Below are 14,650 nucleotides of genomic sequence, written 5' to 3'. Positions count from 1 at the left end.
TGGTGGCGTGTAACGAGAGTTCTACGTGACACATTTCCACTGAAACATGCCATTATGGTGACGGACCATTCTGCCGTGAAACATCTTCGACTTTCTCTCAACCTCGCTTGCTTTTAGCCATATTTCACACTCCTTAAAATCTCGACTTGAGCTTTTAGATCACATTCGGCTCAGTAATATTACTAGCGAAATGATGAATGGATTTAATTATCCCACAGCTGAGGTAAATAAACGTTTTGGGGCTTGATATTTTACTGCAATATGTTTGTGTTGTGGTAAAGGACAATATTTTGAACATTTAAATGAGGTGAACCTCATTCTCCTGTCATGATATTCTTTAAAAACGTTCCCAATCCAAAAGCCACATAATATAATTAACCATCATGAACTTCTCATGCTAAATGCTCGTTAAAACAGCACGGTGTTCAGAACCGCCACTCCCACACAGCACAACATGATGTCATTTCCTCTCAAACCGCATAGACTTCCTGTGGCCAGTCCTCTGCAGATACCATAATTTAAGAATAAAGGAAGGGTAGACTGCTTACTTGGCATATCAGTCTTGTATTATTTATATATAAACGTTCAATTTTTTTTTTTTTTTAATGAAGCATTATTTTGTTCATTTGTCCAAATGAGGATAACCCAAAATGTCCACAAAGAGGAGGTTTTGTCATATTTAACTGTCTTCCAGGAACAATTTTGTCCCCAAGGTATAGTTAAACAACCTCACATACACACACGCACACACAAACAAACACAGACACACAAAATACATATATTTTCTCCAATACATTGGTGTATTTATATAAATATTTACATTCACTCTGACAAAGCATGATTTATACGCAACGCGCACACACATACACACTTTCATTATTTCTGCTCTAGTGGGAAATCTAGGACTATTCTACAGTGCCAACAGTGAACCTCAGGCAATAACTTGACACACTCATGTATCAACATTGAATCACGCACACATACACACACTCATATATTTCCTGCCCAACTAGTGTACTACTACACAGCACCACTATCTCCCGGACAGAAGGAAATAGAGCTGTATGATAGTAAACAAATATAATGTGGCAGAAATGGGAAGACAGCTAGTAGAATGACAGACTACACAATCATTAACTTTAACTGTGTCATACGTTAATAACATGATTTATTATATAAAAGAGGTATGCATATATATTTATGAGCTCTACCTATTACTGATGTGGTGGTTATATCATTTTTTGTTGTCATGGCTGGTTTTATCTGTAGCATAGGTTCTTATACATACACACATTCACAATACTTTTTAGATGAGTTGACAGCCAGGAGCAGCTCTAATGAGAGGCCTGGCAGAACAGATTTGACTCGAGCAGACCATAGTGGTTTTCATACTTGTTGAATATCTCTGGTGGAATAAACATTTTGAAAACCCAAATAGGTGCAAATGAAAGAAATCAAAACCCCAAAGAGAAAATAAAAAATACATAAAATATTCCAGAAATATATGACTGAAGTTATGTTGTACACTTGTGTCAAACAATGTCCTTTGTATTTTATTTATTTATTTTTTGTCCTCATTACATTTGCCAACTGTTCACAATTTCTTTTTATTCCACATCAACCAACCTAGAAGAAATTATGCCAGCTAACTTCACTCATATATGATTTCATATTAGCCAGGTGGCATAATATAAAAAAATGCTAATATTAAAATACAGTTGGCTTTCATCAGTAGCATCATGAGATATTTAATAATAAAAATATGAGGTACTTTATTCTATGCAAAAAATGCACACTGTCTTTAAAAAGTCTGCATTTATTTGAAAAGAAAAAATATTGTGAAATATTATTACAATTTAAGACACCTGTTGTCTAGTTTCATATGTTTTAAAATGAAATGTATTCTTGTGACGGCAAGGCTGAATTTTCAGCAGTCATTTCTGAAGTCTTAAGTTTTACATGACCCCTCAGAAACAATTCTATTGTGTTCATTTAATGTTCAAGAAGCATTTCTTATTATTATCAATGATGTAAACAGCTGTGCTGTGTATTGATGCCCTGACAAAACATAAAAATGACTGGATTTATTTAACATTTACATTTTTATAAGATTAAAAATGTCCTGACTGTCACTTTGATCAACTGAACTCTTGCTGAATAAAAGTATTTATTCTTTAAAAAATGTAGTGATCTAATACTTTAAAATAATAGAGTATGGTGTTTAGTTGTTAAGACTCAGACACTATTAAAACAAAATCAGTTTTAAAGACCTCACATCCACACTAATTCTATACAACTAATCAAAAAATCTAGCAAGATTCTCAGATGGCATGTGAATATTGATGAAAATATGACTTGTGAATATGTGTTCAGGAACACACACCCATTAAAAGCATTTGGCAGTTGAGTTCCACATAAGTGAGAACAGAAAAAGCAAGTCGTCAGAGCTTTTTGTAACTGTAATGCCATTAGCCCACCTGAAATACCAAAAAAAAAAAAAAGGCAGCCACTCACAGCCCTAAAACAGAACAAATAACATTTTCCTGTAAACCCCAACGCCTCTGCTAGTACAGACAGGTTCAATGGCAGATCCATGGGGATGACTCTCAAAACACCCAGCACATCTGTGTCCAAAAACGCGTTTGGGTGAGACATACACATACACAGTCACTCGGGATAAACATTCAACTCCAGTTGGAGCAGTCTGGACATCACTGATGATTTTCTGAAGTACAGTAATACATTCCTATCTCCAATGCAATCATAATAAAGGAGCATGCAGCTACATATCGATCAGTTGTGATAATGCTTTAGTATTTCTATGAGATGGTCTATTGATCAATGTGGCAGTCAAAACCTAGAGTTGATTAATACTTTAGAGGTCTGTACCACAGTCTCTATGTGCATGGAGTACTGATAAAAAAATGTCCATGACAATGTCATTTTGCCAATTTTGACATGATCCATTTGATAATTTATACTACACAGTATGTGCGTAGTTTTAAGGTTCATGTAGTATTACGGTATCGTAAGAAGACTAAACAAATTTAACACTAAAATAAAACTGATATTTACAAAATGTAAAAGTCAGAAAAGCTCAATAAGTGTAATTTTTAATTTTTTCATGTGAAAACAAACAATAAAGATTTTTACTTTGTTACAAAGAACAAACATCTATTTCAAATAAAAGCTGTTCTTTTAAGCTGTCTATTCAGGCAGTAAAAAAAAAAATCAAGTTGTACAACTGTTTTTAAGATTGATGATAACAAGAATTGTTTCTTGGGCAGTGAAGGATCATGTGGCATCAAAAATCTTACTGCCTCAAAACTTTTGAAGGGTGATGTATGGGGAAAGGCATATTTAATTATTGCACATTTGCTCTGAGACAAGTCAAATTACTAAACCTATTGACAGCTCTAGTTTCATTTATCATTTGCCTGAAGCTGTTTATTTGTTGTTTAAGGTATTGATTTAGCATCAACACTGAGGTACTAGAGGTTGGTCCAGAGTACCAAAGCCAAAATCTTGGTATTGATCCAACTCTAATCTGTATGTGTGTGTGTGTGTGTGTGTGTGTGTGTGTGTGTGTGTGTGTGTGTGTGTGTGTGTGTGTCTGGAGCTCGGCCTGGGATCTCTCCTCCCAGCTGCGTCTGGATCAGAGCTGACAGAATGCTCTGTGTTCCTTATAAGGCCGCACACACTCACCCACTCCAGACGTTCCCCTCATTCAGACAAACAGCTTGCCCAGGGAGAAAAAGAGAGAATGACATCTTAGCGCCACGCACAACTCTGCTTATTCTGAGAGTATCTGTCCGAACACTTACTCCTCTGAGCTTTCCTGACCCTGTTATATGGAATACAATTTCAGCGGCTCAACCTGCCGGGTGCTGATTACAAAACCCACTGGTGAAAACAACCCCTAGATGAATGCTACCTTTGTGTCCACAAAGTAATTGGATTCAAAAGTAACCTTTATGTAACAACTATGTGTATAAATTGTGTCTATTGCTCCATTCCTGACCCTAATGCAAGTCACAAAGTAACTACTTTTTCGTCCCCCAGTACAGGACCTTAAAGAGCAGTGGAGCAAGAAGTCAATGTACTTTTTGACTTTACTTAGAAAGGAAGTGTACTTTTTTGTCTTGTACCCAGAAACCCCACTGGTTAGAAATGTGCTCCTATGAATTCATAGTATTATTTATCATTAATATTAAAACTAATATAGCAACTAAGTTTGTAAAAAAAAAAAGTTTCCACTATCTATAATAAGACACCCGAGTTTATTTTTCACAAGTTTTGACAGTTCTGGGGCAATCACACTTTCTCTGAGAGAAATGCCAAATTTACAAATGAAATCCAACTGGAATGTTTAACAGCAGTAATTTGCATATCCTATATTGGAATTCAAATTCAATGCTCAACAGGTAAAAAAAAAAAACACCATTCATGACCAAATACATCAAAATTAGGGCAGATATTAATGAGAAGTTAACAAAAAATAAACAAAGACTCTATAACAGCCAAATTAAATTCTTTTCATATGCCCTGATTGGGATCCACCAGATTACGCAACTAAGAAGTGTGTGAAGAACCCATACTGCTCTGTCTCTATTCAGTAAATGAACATGGACTGGCTGAGCCAGAGGGCAGAAGACATTCTGCTGTGTCATAACCGCATGCTTTCGATTCATTCTGAGCCCTCATTGTGAAATCTCACTACTGGAAATGAACCTAGAAGAACTGAGGTCCAATTATGTAGGTTTTTCAGACACAGTCTAAAGCATCTTAAACTTTTCCACAATATCTGCCAGGCAAGTGAAAACTCCCCTCCGAACTGCGACTAGAAACACATCCAAACATCAGCCATAATTATAGACCTGTCTAAGGCTGGACATGATGTAACAGGCCCGCGGCCAGCTGTTCTCTGTTCAGTATACAGCAAACACAAGCATACGCATACATTCAACAGTCCAGTTGCCAAAGGAATTACATGTTCTACAAAAACCTGGGTGAATGAAAACATCCCACTTTTCCCACAATACATTGAAAAGAGGTGGCCATGCCACTCACCGACTCTGAAGTTGGGGGCGGTGAGCGTGTCCGTAGCGTGCCCGTTCTCGCTGATGATAGTGGTGGTGTTGCCCTGCTGACAGCTGTTCTGACAGCGGCCGTTGGTGCAGGTCATCTTGCAGATAGTCGGGGTGAAGACCACCTTGATCCGGCCTGTGTGGTTCCCTACTGCAGCCCAGCAAAGCAGAGACATCAACAGAGAGAAGAGAGAAAAATCCATCAGTCTGGACGGCATGGCTTTCATAAACAACTCAGGACGACTCTCTCTCTCACTTTTGTAGGCAGAGTCTGGCAGAACAGCTCAGGAGTTCAGCTTTAAGAAAGTGAAACGAGAGAGGGAGCGAGAGGGAGAGAGGCTGGAGAAAGGAAAAAAGTCTTTCTGTTGTCTTGTCTTTTCTTAGTCTCCTGTACGTGTTCCCCTGTGACTGTCTGATTCCTTTTTCGTCCATTCCCTCCTTTTCTCTGTCCTTGGTCCAATATCTCAGACTCTGGAACATGAGGAGGTGACTGGGGAAAAAATAGAAGCAAAAGAGCGAGAGAGAAAAAGAGAGAGAGAGAGCAAACAACTCTGGGACCAGACCCAGTTCTTCTCCCATGATTCGGACAAAGTGACCACAACTCCAAGCCTTATACAGCGACGAAAACAGGGAATGATGGCTTTCCACTCATATCTATCTAAAGCTACAACTACTGATCAAACATATTAATATTATTAACTATGAAAAGTGTATAGTTTTTTATGGTAATCAGGTTTGGCTAGGTGTAAATTAATCTAATTAAAGAAAAATGTATAATTGTCAGATTAAATGATTTTAAAATTGTTAGTTGAAGTCCATTTACAACCTCATTGTCTCTCTTAAGCAGCTTCATCTCTTACCAGCATAAATAGACTTTCACACCTCCATCTGAAAAATGCAAGGAAAACAAATTTCCTAAAATAGTCTGTACTGAATCCTTTAATTGAAATGATGTCACTTCCACCTGTAAAAGTATGTGGAAAAGAATCTACTCACATTCCCCTCTCTGTGTCTAGTTAATTAATTCATTGTATTAGTGAGCATGTTATTTAAACTGCAGTCTGATATACTCTTGGAATCACTGTCTCACTAAATATTTTCCAGTCATACATCTGTAGATATTCCTGGCCTGTTTTCTGCTCAATTACCTGCCTGTTTTTCTGTCTGCTTCCTGTTTCTGTTGTTTCTTTGTCTCTATTCCTGACCCTTACGCTATCATTCATCCTCCATTGATCCATTAAAAACAAATCTCATTAAAGGATCGTTTAAAAAAATACTATGAATAACACTGACTTTTACCATGACTTTCCTCTGTGGGACAGAAAAAAACGTTTATATCGTAGAGGTTTTAATACAAGTAGGCCATACAGTTTGTGCAGACCATACACACAGTTTGTGCCATATCCTAGCTATGTTAAAAGATCAAAGTGAAGTGCGAGCTAATTTGCATCACTGCTGGCCGAAAGTCACCAACATCTGCATTATGCTTTATACTGCTTAGTCTTCCTCCCTCTCTCTGTCATGTACCAACTAGAATCTAACATGTAACCTTTCCTCAAAGATCAAACAGCGTCTCCACAGACACAAGATAAATCAGCTAGTTACTAATGAAGCTCGCGCACACATCTACAGCTGTTATGAAGTGAGAAAGGAAAGTAAATCGAGGAAGACACACTGAGAGCGTACAGCAACAGACGACAAGAGATGAATGGCTTTACCAGAGAGTGCCCGACCCCACACACACAGACGGCTGCTGACAGACCTCACTGGGTGCCAGATGACATTGAGAAACTAGTCAGTCTGCTATAACTACCATTAACCACAAAAACACTTTTAGTTGGAAAACCTAAATTACCATAGGAAATACCACAGACTTGTTTTGTTTTTGTAAGAACTAATTATAAAGGCTAACCCCAGATGTAGGATTTCCCTCCCCTACCTGGACATGAGCTAATGCGGTTTAGAGGGATGCAACTTGCATGTCAAGCAAGAGATGGTAAATTTTTTCATTAAATAAATGAATATTAAAATAGCATCTGTATTTCATCACTTGTATCAGGATGTGACAAACTGATTTCAATGTTAACTCCCATCTTTTTTTGAACATTACAATTTAAAGAAATGGATCAAGAGACAAGAGGTATCAAATAACACTGGTTGCTTATTTTTCAATTCAGTAAAAAGTTTAAGTCATTTGTTTTGCGAATAAGACACAGTAATACAAAACTGTGTTTTCTTTTCATTATTTTGCAGTAAACAAAATCTTTGCACTGAATTTGGCCTACAAACTTTACCTGAAGCTGCAGACACAGCAGTAATTGAACTTTTGAGAGCTGAGATAATTCAAATCAAGACTATATTAACAGGAAATGAATATTTGCTTTACCTTTATGCCTATTGCTAACACTTTTGGTTAGTTAGGCTACCTTGAAAGACTTAAGATTTAACAGGAATTGAATGTAATATAATAAAATTGAATTCTCCTAACATCTGCTTTTTTAGAGAACCAGAAACATGTAGCACAGTCTGTGTAGTCTGATTTGTAAGCAAATGACTTTTTTTAAGTGTTCATTGTCTTCAAAGTAAAACTAGGTGGACCAATAAATAAATCGAATAAAGTATTTGTCCATCATTAAACCTGAAATATGCATTGTTATCAAAATATCAAGAAAACACAATACCCCTTAAATCCTTAAATCCAATCAAAACTACAAACATAACATGAGGTCAACAGGAAGTCAGTGAGATGCTTGTCTCTTACGACCTACAGACTAACGTAATGTAATATGTAAAGGTCTGTCTCCCTCTGAGTGAACCCGGTCACTTCTGTAAGATCCGACATCCAGTCAGCGTGCGGTTTGGCTGAGTTTCAAAGCAGCGAGAAACGGCATGTCAGACCACAACACCGTGCAAAAACAGTTACCCAATACCCCACGGGCTCCTCCTTGCATTAGTATTACAGCAGAGCTCTGGCTGTATTCGACATAGTTGTGTAACGCTGCCAGTCTGCAGGGCAGGAAGAGGGATAATAGATGTCATGCTACACATTAGTTCTGCCGCCCCACTGTCCCCTCATTCACATGCACAACTACTGTATCTAATCCTCTCACCTGCCTCCTAAGAGCACTCAATGACCGTTTATCGTAACGTTCTGTCATTTATTTAGTGCCCCCCCCTCTTTCTCTCTCTTTTCTCCAGTTCTTGCCTTCCCTTATGGCCAGGCTTTTATCTAAAATTACCCGGAGAAAATGAGGCTAATAATTCACTTTAGACAGTGCAGCGCACAAGGCAATGCTTAAGTCTTTATACGATTTCAACCAGAGGATCCGCTTGGAAAAAAACAATGGGGCCATAACTTAAGGGCTGACCTGCAGCAATACAAAATTACAATAAATGAGACAGCAGCAGACAAGCAATAGAGAGAGGGGAAGTGAGAAAGTAGGGTCTGAAATGCACATGCTTGTGTTTGTGCATCATCTAACCACTAATTTGTATACTGTGGATTCCCACACCTTTTGATCAATGAATTTCCTTCTTTTTCCATGACATTCTGGTGGTTTGTGATAGATAATGATGTTTAAAAATCATTTTGTAGCTATTGTATTCAAATCCAGCATGATTAGATACTTTCATGACTTTTCAATATTTAATACATTTGCGTAACTCGTCCAGGCGTGTAAGTTTTAATATTCATCTTTAATATTGATGACCGTGGGAACCCTGTTTTATCACCATATTCAACTACAGACATTTAACAGAACCGTACTGTCATCTCACAGCGTTGCAGACAGGGAGCTAAATGTTTCTAAGCGAGCCAGACATGCTGTCACTCTTTTCACAGAATGTTTCACGGTGTGTGTGATCTATCATTCCGTCAAACACCCGGGACTTCACGCAGAGTCAGTGAGACTTGTTGAAAAATAAAAACTGATACATTAAATAACATTTTGAGATGCTTATGTCACTCTTTCTCAGATTTCTTCAACAGGAGAAGATGCTTTGGGATTACATCAGTGTGTCAAAATTATAGAGAGTGGAAGCCAAGACACACACTACTATGAAAGAGCTGGGAGTGAGTAAGATTTTAATTATTTTTAAAGAAGTAGTAGTCCATAATATTCACCAGAGATGCATTTAGTTTTTCAGAAACACAGCAAGAACAGTAATAATGTGAAATGTTATTACGATTTAAAATAACAGTTCTACTTGCAGCCATTAGTCCAGTTTTCAGTGACACATGAACAATTCTTGACAATATCTCCAAAAGGTTTTACGATTTTCTCAGAAAAAAGCAGAGCTGGAAGCGTTCTTTGTGGATGGAGCTAAAGACTGACGAGCACTTCCCATTTCGAACAGAACATAGAGATTTGATGCTGGGTTCTTTTGGAAAGCTTAACAAGGTTATCTTTCCCTTTACAATCAAAACACACTTCTTTGAAAACATAGACCTACTTCCTGAATGCATAAAACTGCATTTGCTTCCCCCCACAACCACCCTTTAAGTGACAAGCTCATGTGCTGTGAAAAACAACACAAAAAACACATTGAATTGATCCAGCACTAAATGGATTGTACTTACCATTTATTGGACTGTGTCCCACTGAAAGAGGGATGGCCCGGTTCAGGGTAGGGCCTACTCCATGCACCTGTGTGTGAGTGTGGTAGTTTTTCTGTTGAACCATGTATTTCTGGGTTTTGCTTTGGTGCATCGTCATTGAAACCGGGTTTTGTACTCTGCAAGATAAAGAAATTCAAACAAAAAAAAACTTTAAATCACTTAAAGTTTTTTGTTTTTACTGTTATTTCTTTTTTCTGTCACTCTGTCTTTCTGCTACAATGATTTATGTCCATATTTAAATATTCATATATTTATGTCATTCATGCATTCATATTTTAATTTATGTGCTTTTCATTTTGATTCATTTCCTGCTCAAGGCCATATGGAAACCCATAGTACCCTGAACATTCAGACATGCTTCTGGTCACATAAATGAAACCAATCATTTGCAACATAGAAAACACATCAGCATTCACATGATTTATATTTGTTTGCATTATGTTGCATTACACACACGCAGCTGAACGCCAGCACATGGACAAAAATCAATCATAGCACTAGAGACATGGATCTTTGTATTATAACCATATAAATGTTTCTGTAAAATGTTTTTTTCTATATTTTTTGTATAGCATATCAGTTTACTGACCAAGTGAGCTCAACTATGAATGAATGAAATACTGCTGTTGCAGTGCAGTCTGGGATTGCCTTCACTGCCAGTGTCAACTTAAACTATTAAAAGCAAATTTTAAATAAAAAATTTAATAAAATATAAATATTACATGATAAACTTCAATTTGCTGCCTTGACAGATGCATTAAGATTAAAAACTAAAATTACCACAAAAAGTAAAACCATGCAGAAATATAAATAATGAAAAATAATGAAAGCACATAACATCCACTACAACTAAAATCAAAACTGAAAAAAAAATGTATATTAATTAATAAATATATTATAAATAATATCAAAATGAGGACACAATGTTGCTTTAATGTTTGGCCAAACTGAGCCATCTCAAAAGACAGACTTTTTCACAAAATTTTGGAAAGTACCTTAAAACGCTCTTTAGATAGTCAGATCACTACTAGCCCGAGTACAGAACACAACTTAAAAACCAAATACAGCCAAATTCCACACAAGAAGTCTGTGAGGGGATTATGGGCACTGATAATTATCAGCTACGTCTGTGTGAAAGTATCAAACATCTTGCTAATAAGGAGACAAAACACAGCACACAGCTGTGAGGAAACGGATGTAAAATTTGATTTGTCTTTCATACATCTATTAGGATGAAGAAAACAGGGATGTGGTTGCTCAGAATCACAGCTGGGAATCTTTCTAAGACGGTGACGCACAGGACTAAATCAGGGTTGGCAACTTAGAATAACAGCACAGACCTCAGATCTGTCTGAATGGTGTCTTAGTGATAAAAGGCATTCACCATCATGTAAAATTGCAGTTGAAAATGGAACAGACATCAGTAACTTGTCACCAATACTGACAAATACTGCATGCAAATGAGCAGCTACACAATGAAAAAACTACCAATGGAAGTGTAGGCAGTAATCGCCGCCTTTCAGTGCGGGCAAGGTTTTAGACATAACAACGTGCTTTTTATTCAAAACAATCCCACAACAAAGCGAGAATGTGAGGACAAAGTATAAACAGTGTCGGATTTCTAATCAAATGTAAAGCAACGGAAGAAGCAGATACACAGAAACGAGTAAACAAAATGAGAATATTTACAAGGAAAGTGTAAACAGAAGTTGCTTTTCTCCACTGATCTATCTTGTCTTTCACACTATTCAGCTTTGTTGCTCTGTCTGTCTTTCATCTCTCATTTGATGTTTCCTAAGAGGTCTCATTTTAAAATGTATGTTTATACTGCTCCAAATGTCATGCAGCGTGTTGAAGAGCATAGTCTCTCACCCTTTCTCACAGTCTTTCTAATATTGTACTTCTGTTCTGTGCATATGTACCAACAGATCAAACGATTTAAAGAACAGTCAATTGGCTCAGTGTTCACAACTCTGGGGTTGAAAAACAGAGGCATGCAGATATAAAAAAGATTTTAGCAAGTATTTTGCATTCTAGTTATGAGAAGGTAAATGTGTTCATGTTTAGACACAAAAGTCAAGCCTTGTGCAAGGACTAACTGAATTTGTCTGGGAAAAGCATATAATAGCTTTTGAGAATTGACTTTGGGCCCTCTACTTAGAGCAGCAAAGACAAACCTAACTTAAAAGATACTGTATGGCTCAGAGTGTGGTTGTTACTGGTTTTGCTGTCAAGAAACAAAGCCGTGCTTGTTCACCAGCTAAACCACCCTGAACCAGAATGACAATGCAAGTTGGTCTTTTCAGAAGTAAAACCACTTACACCCCACAGAACACAGAACATTAACAGTTTACAAAAAGCAGAACACACACATAAAAAGAAAGAGTGCAAAATGTCTCTTCCTAAACAGGTGAAAAGCAATGAGCTGTGTAAGTGCTCTCTCTCACACACACACCATCACATGTCCTGGATAGTGGAAGCTGATATGTGGTGTGAACTAGTGGAAGACAGTGTTTCAAGCATTTCCAGATGTATCTCTCTATTTTCCCACTATCTACTATACACATGCATGTATACATATAATGGTGAGTCATGCGAGACAGACCTGCGTATTCTATAGAGGTCTCATTCAAGTGTTGTGTATGTGCTTAGTTAAATATGGAGCAGTTTTACTCAAGATTTCTTCAAAGGGGAAACCAAAGATGGTCATAACCTATGTCTATCACATGTAAATTGATATCGAAAAGTTTATTTCATTCATACAGCTGTTAACACTGTCAAATGTAGCAAATGTAATGAGATCTGTTTTTCGGATTTAGTCAGGTGACGTTTGATATATGCCCCATTCATTTCACCGTAAACGTAGAACCAGTTTCCCTTATAAACAAACACATACACATAAGTTTAAGGATGCATTTGCAGAGAGAGATGAATTGTTGCACAGGACAGCTTGTACAAAATTGCCTTAAATGGCGATGTCTTGGGCATGTATTATGCTAATTCGCAACTGCAGGTACGTGCTCTACATTCAAAATAATCCAGATTTATAAACATTAGAACGAGGGAATGAATAAATTTAATGCACGAGAACTGTGTCTGCCAATCCAAGTAAGAACACTTGGGCGCAATTACTAATGAATGCAGCCCAACGCGGTGAAGCTGGGTGTTTGGGTGATTGCTTGGGCGTTGCCTAAGCAAGCATTATTACTAATAAAGCCAAGAGCATTAAAAGCCGGAATGGGTTTATAATTCTAAAGCCAGTACTCATGAACTTCCTAATAAGCTGCGTTACCAGACCTGGTGTGGAAAGAGCTGTGGGTTTCCTGCACATGCAGACAGGAAAACTAAATTTTGCGTCTGTGTTTGCGAGGGAGGCCAGTTGGCTTGTTCAAATCTCCTCCAAGAGGACTACACTACACCATGACGGTTTCTCATGTTCTTATGCCAGCGGGCATCTCGTAGCTCTTCCTCAACAGGTGCACAAGCTGGCGGCAATAGCGACAGGGAGGACATGTGTCTCTTTTATTGTCTCCTCTTCTCGCACACTGCTCCCCAGCTTCTCGTCTGACAGGTGTCTGGATAGGTCTACCACACTAAACCCGAGGTGCTCCATGAATCCAGACTCTGGTTCACTGCCAGGCTGCATTTCAGATTGAAACCAAATAACACAGGAAACCTGACCTGCCCAGCACCTGTGGATCACTGTAACAGTTCAAACACATACACACACACTGTAACAGTTCAAACACACTACACCAACAACACAAACCTTCTCTAAATGCATACATACACACACACACTCAAGCCAAACCACATGTGCACACCCACCCACACAAACCACACACATACACTCTTTCTAAATGCCTACACACTAACCACACACACCCACAGTCTGTAAATACATTTAAACCCACACACAAACACTGTCCATACGCACGGATCCTCCCTAAAACACCAGACCTAGTTGAAACCCACTCATACAGGCACATGCACATATAAATGAGGACAACCTTTAAAAGAAATATCAGTCCTTAAGACACTTAGGACTGTGACGTAAAGCCCAAACACCCACAACCGCAGACAGAGTAAGACTATCCCTGACGAAAACCCTCCCTGAAGGGCTGACTGGACGCTTTCAACGCCACATAACACACGTGTGTAAGATGTAAGCAGCACATGATGTATGCATGTGAAATCCAGAATTCTCTTATGCTTGTTATTGAATGTTCAGCAGACGGTGACATAAATCTGTGAATACACGTGTGCCGTAATGTAAATCATAGTAAGGGAACCACTGGGTTTGTGCCCAGATGTGCTCTGTAGCCCAGACCATTTTTTCAGCATGTTTAGCACAGACAACTAAGTACTGTTCAAGTTATAATTGTCTTCCTGTGGACCGCCGAAAGGGATGGGGATGGATGTACTGAAACTCTTTTCAGCATCAACTCTAGAACAAGTATCTCATTGTACCATTAGAGCTGTGCACTTTTATGTTGCTTTCACTAGGGTTCAACGCTACATGTTTTAAAAATTTGTCTTAAATGGACAGTCTACCCAAAAATGAAGGTCCTGCTTTTATTATTCACAATATTTTGTTTCAAACCTGACCTTTTTACATATACATACACACATAAGCAATATTAACATTTTCCTTTAACATTTAACATTTTTCAAACAAAGCAAGAAAAAAACTCAGCAAGGAACACAGTCACTGTGAGAAATGAGTTTAATATGTTAGTATAAAGCTACTTGAATAGTATCATAATATGAAATGAGGTTTGCAGACAAGCAGTTAACTGAACAAACTGTGTGGTCTGCATTCAAATATCTCAATAAAAACCACAACAAAAGAACAGCAGGATCTTTTATTGCCTCCACACATCACCACAGCAGGCCAGTAAGAGAAGAAGTTTACAGAGCAGAGAGCCAGATCCATTTAGGTGCT

The 14,650-nt window shown here is 37.9% G+C and overlaps 1 protein-coding gene across 7 annotated transcripts in view; it reads right to left on the bottom strand.

Moving 5' to 3' along the window:
- Positions 1–14,650, bottom strand: part of ltbp1 (latent transforming growth factor beta binding protein 1) — a 67,046-nt gene that overhangs the window by 35,914 nt on the left and 16,482 nt on the right. For 6 of the 7 annotated variants that reach the window (XM_043263146.1, XM_043263147.1, XM_043263151.1 and 3 more), the window contains exons 4-5: positions 9,667–9,821; positions 5,071–5,238 (exon numbers count right to left, since the gene is read on the bottom strand). In XM_043263146.1, coding sequence (XP_043119081.1) covers positions 5,071–5,238; positions 9,667–9,821 — 323 coding nt within the window. Of the gene's footprint in view, positions 1–5,070; positions 5,239–5,343; positions 5,845–9,666; positions 9,822–14,650 lie in introns of those variants that run through there. The other variant, XM_043263153.1, reaches the window with a different exon arrangement.

The sequence above is a fragment of the Puntigrus tetrazona genome, chromosome 17, assembly GCF_018831695.1.
Source record: "Puntigrus tetrazona isolate hp1 chromosome 17, ASM1883169v1, whole genome shotgun sequence".
NCBI lineage: Eukaryota > Metazoa > Chordata > Actinopteri > Cypriniformes > Cyprinidae > Puntigrus > Puntigrus tetrazona.
The sequence above is the reverse complement of the archived record's forward strand: the minus strand, read 5'-3'. Positions and strand labels throughout refer to the sequence as shown.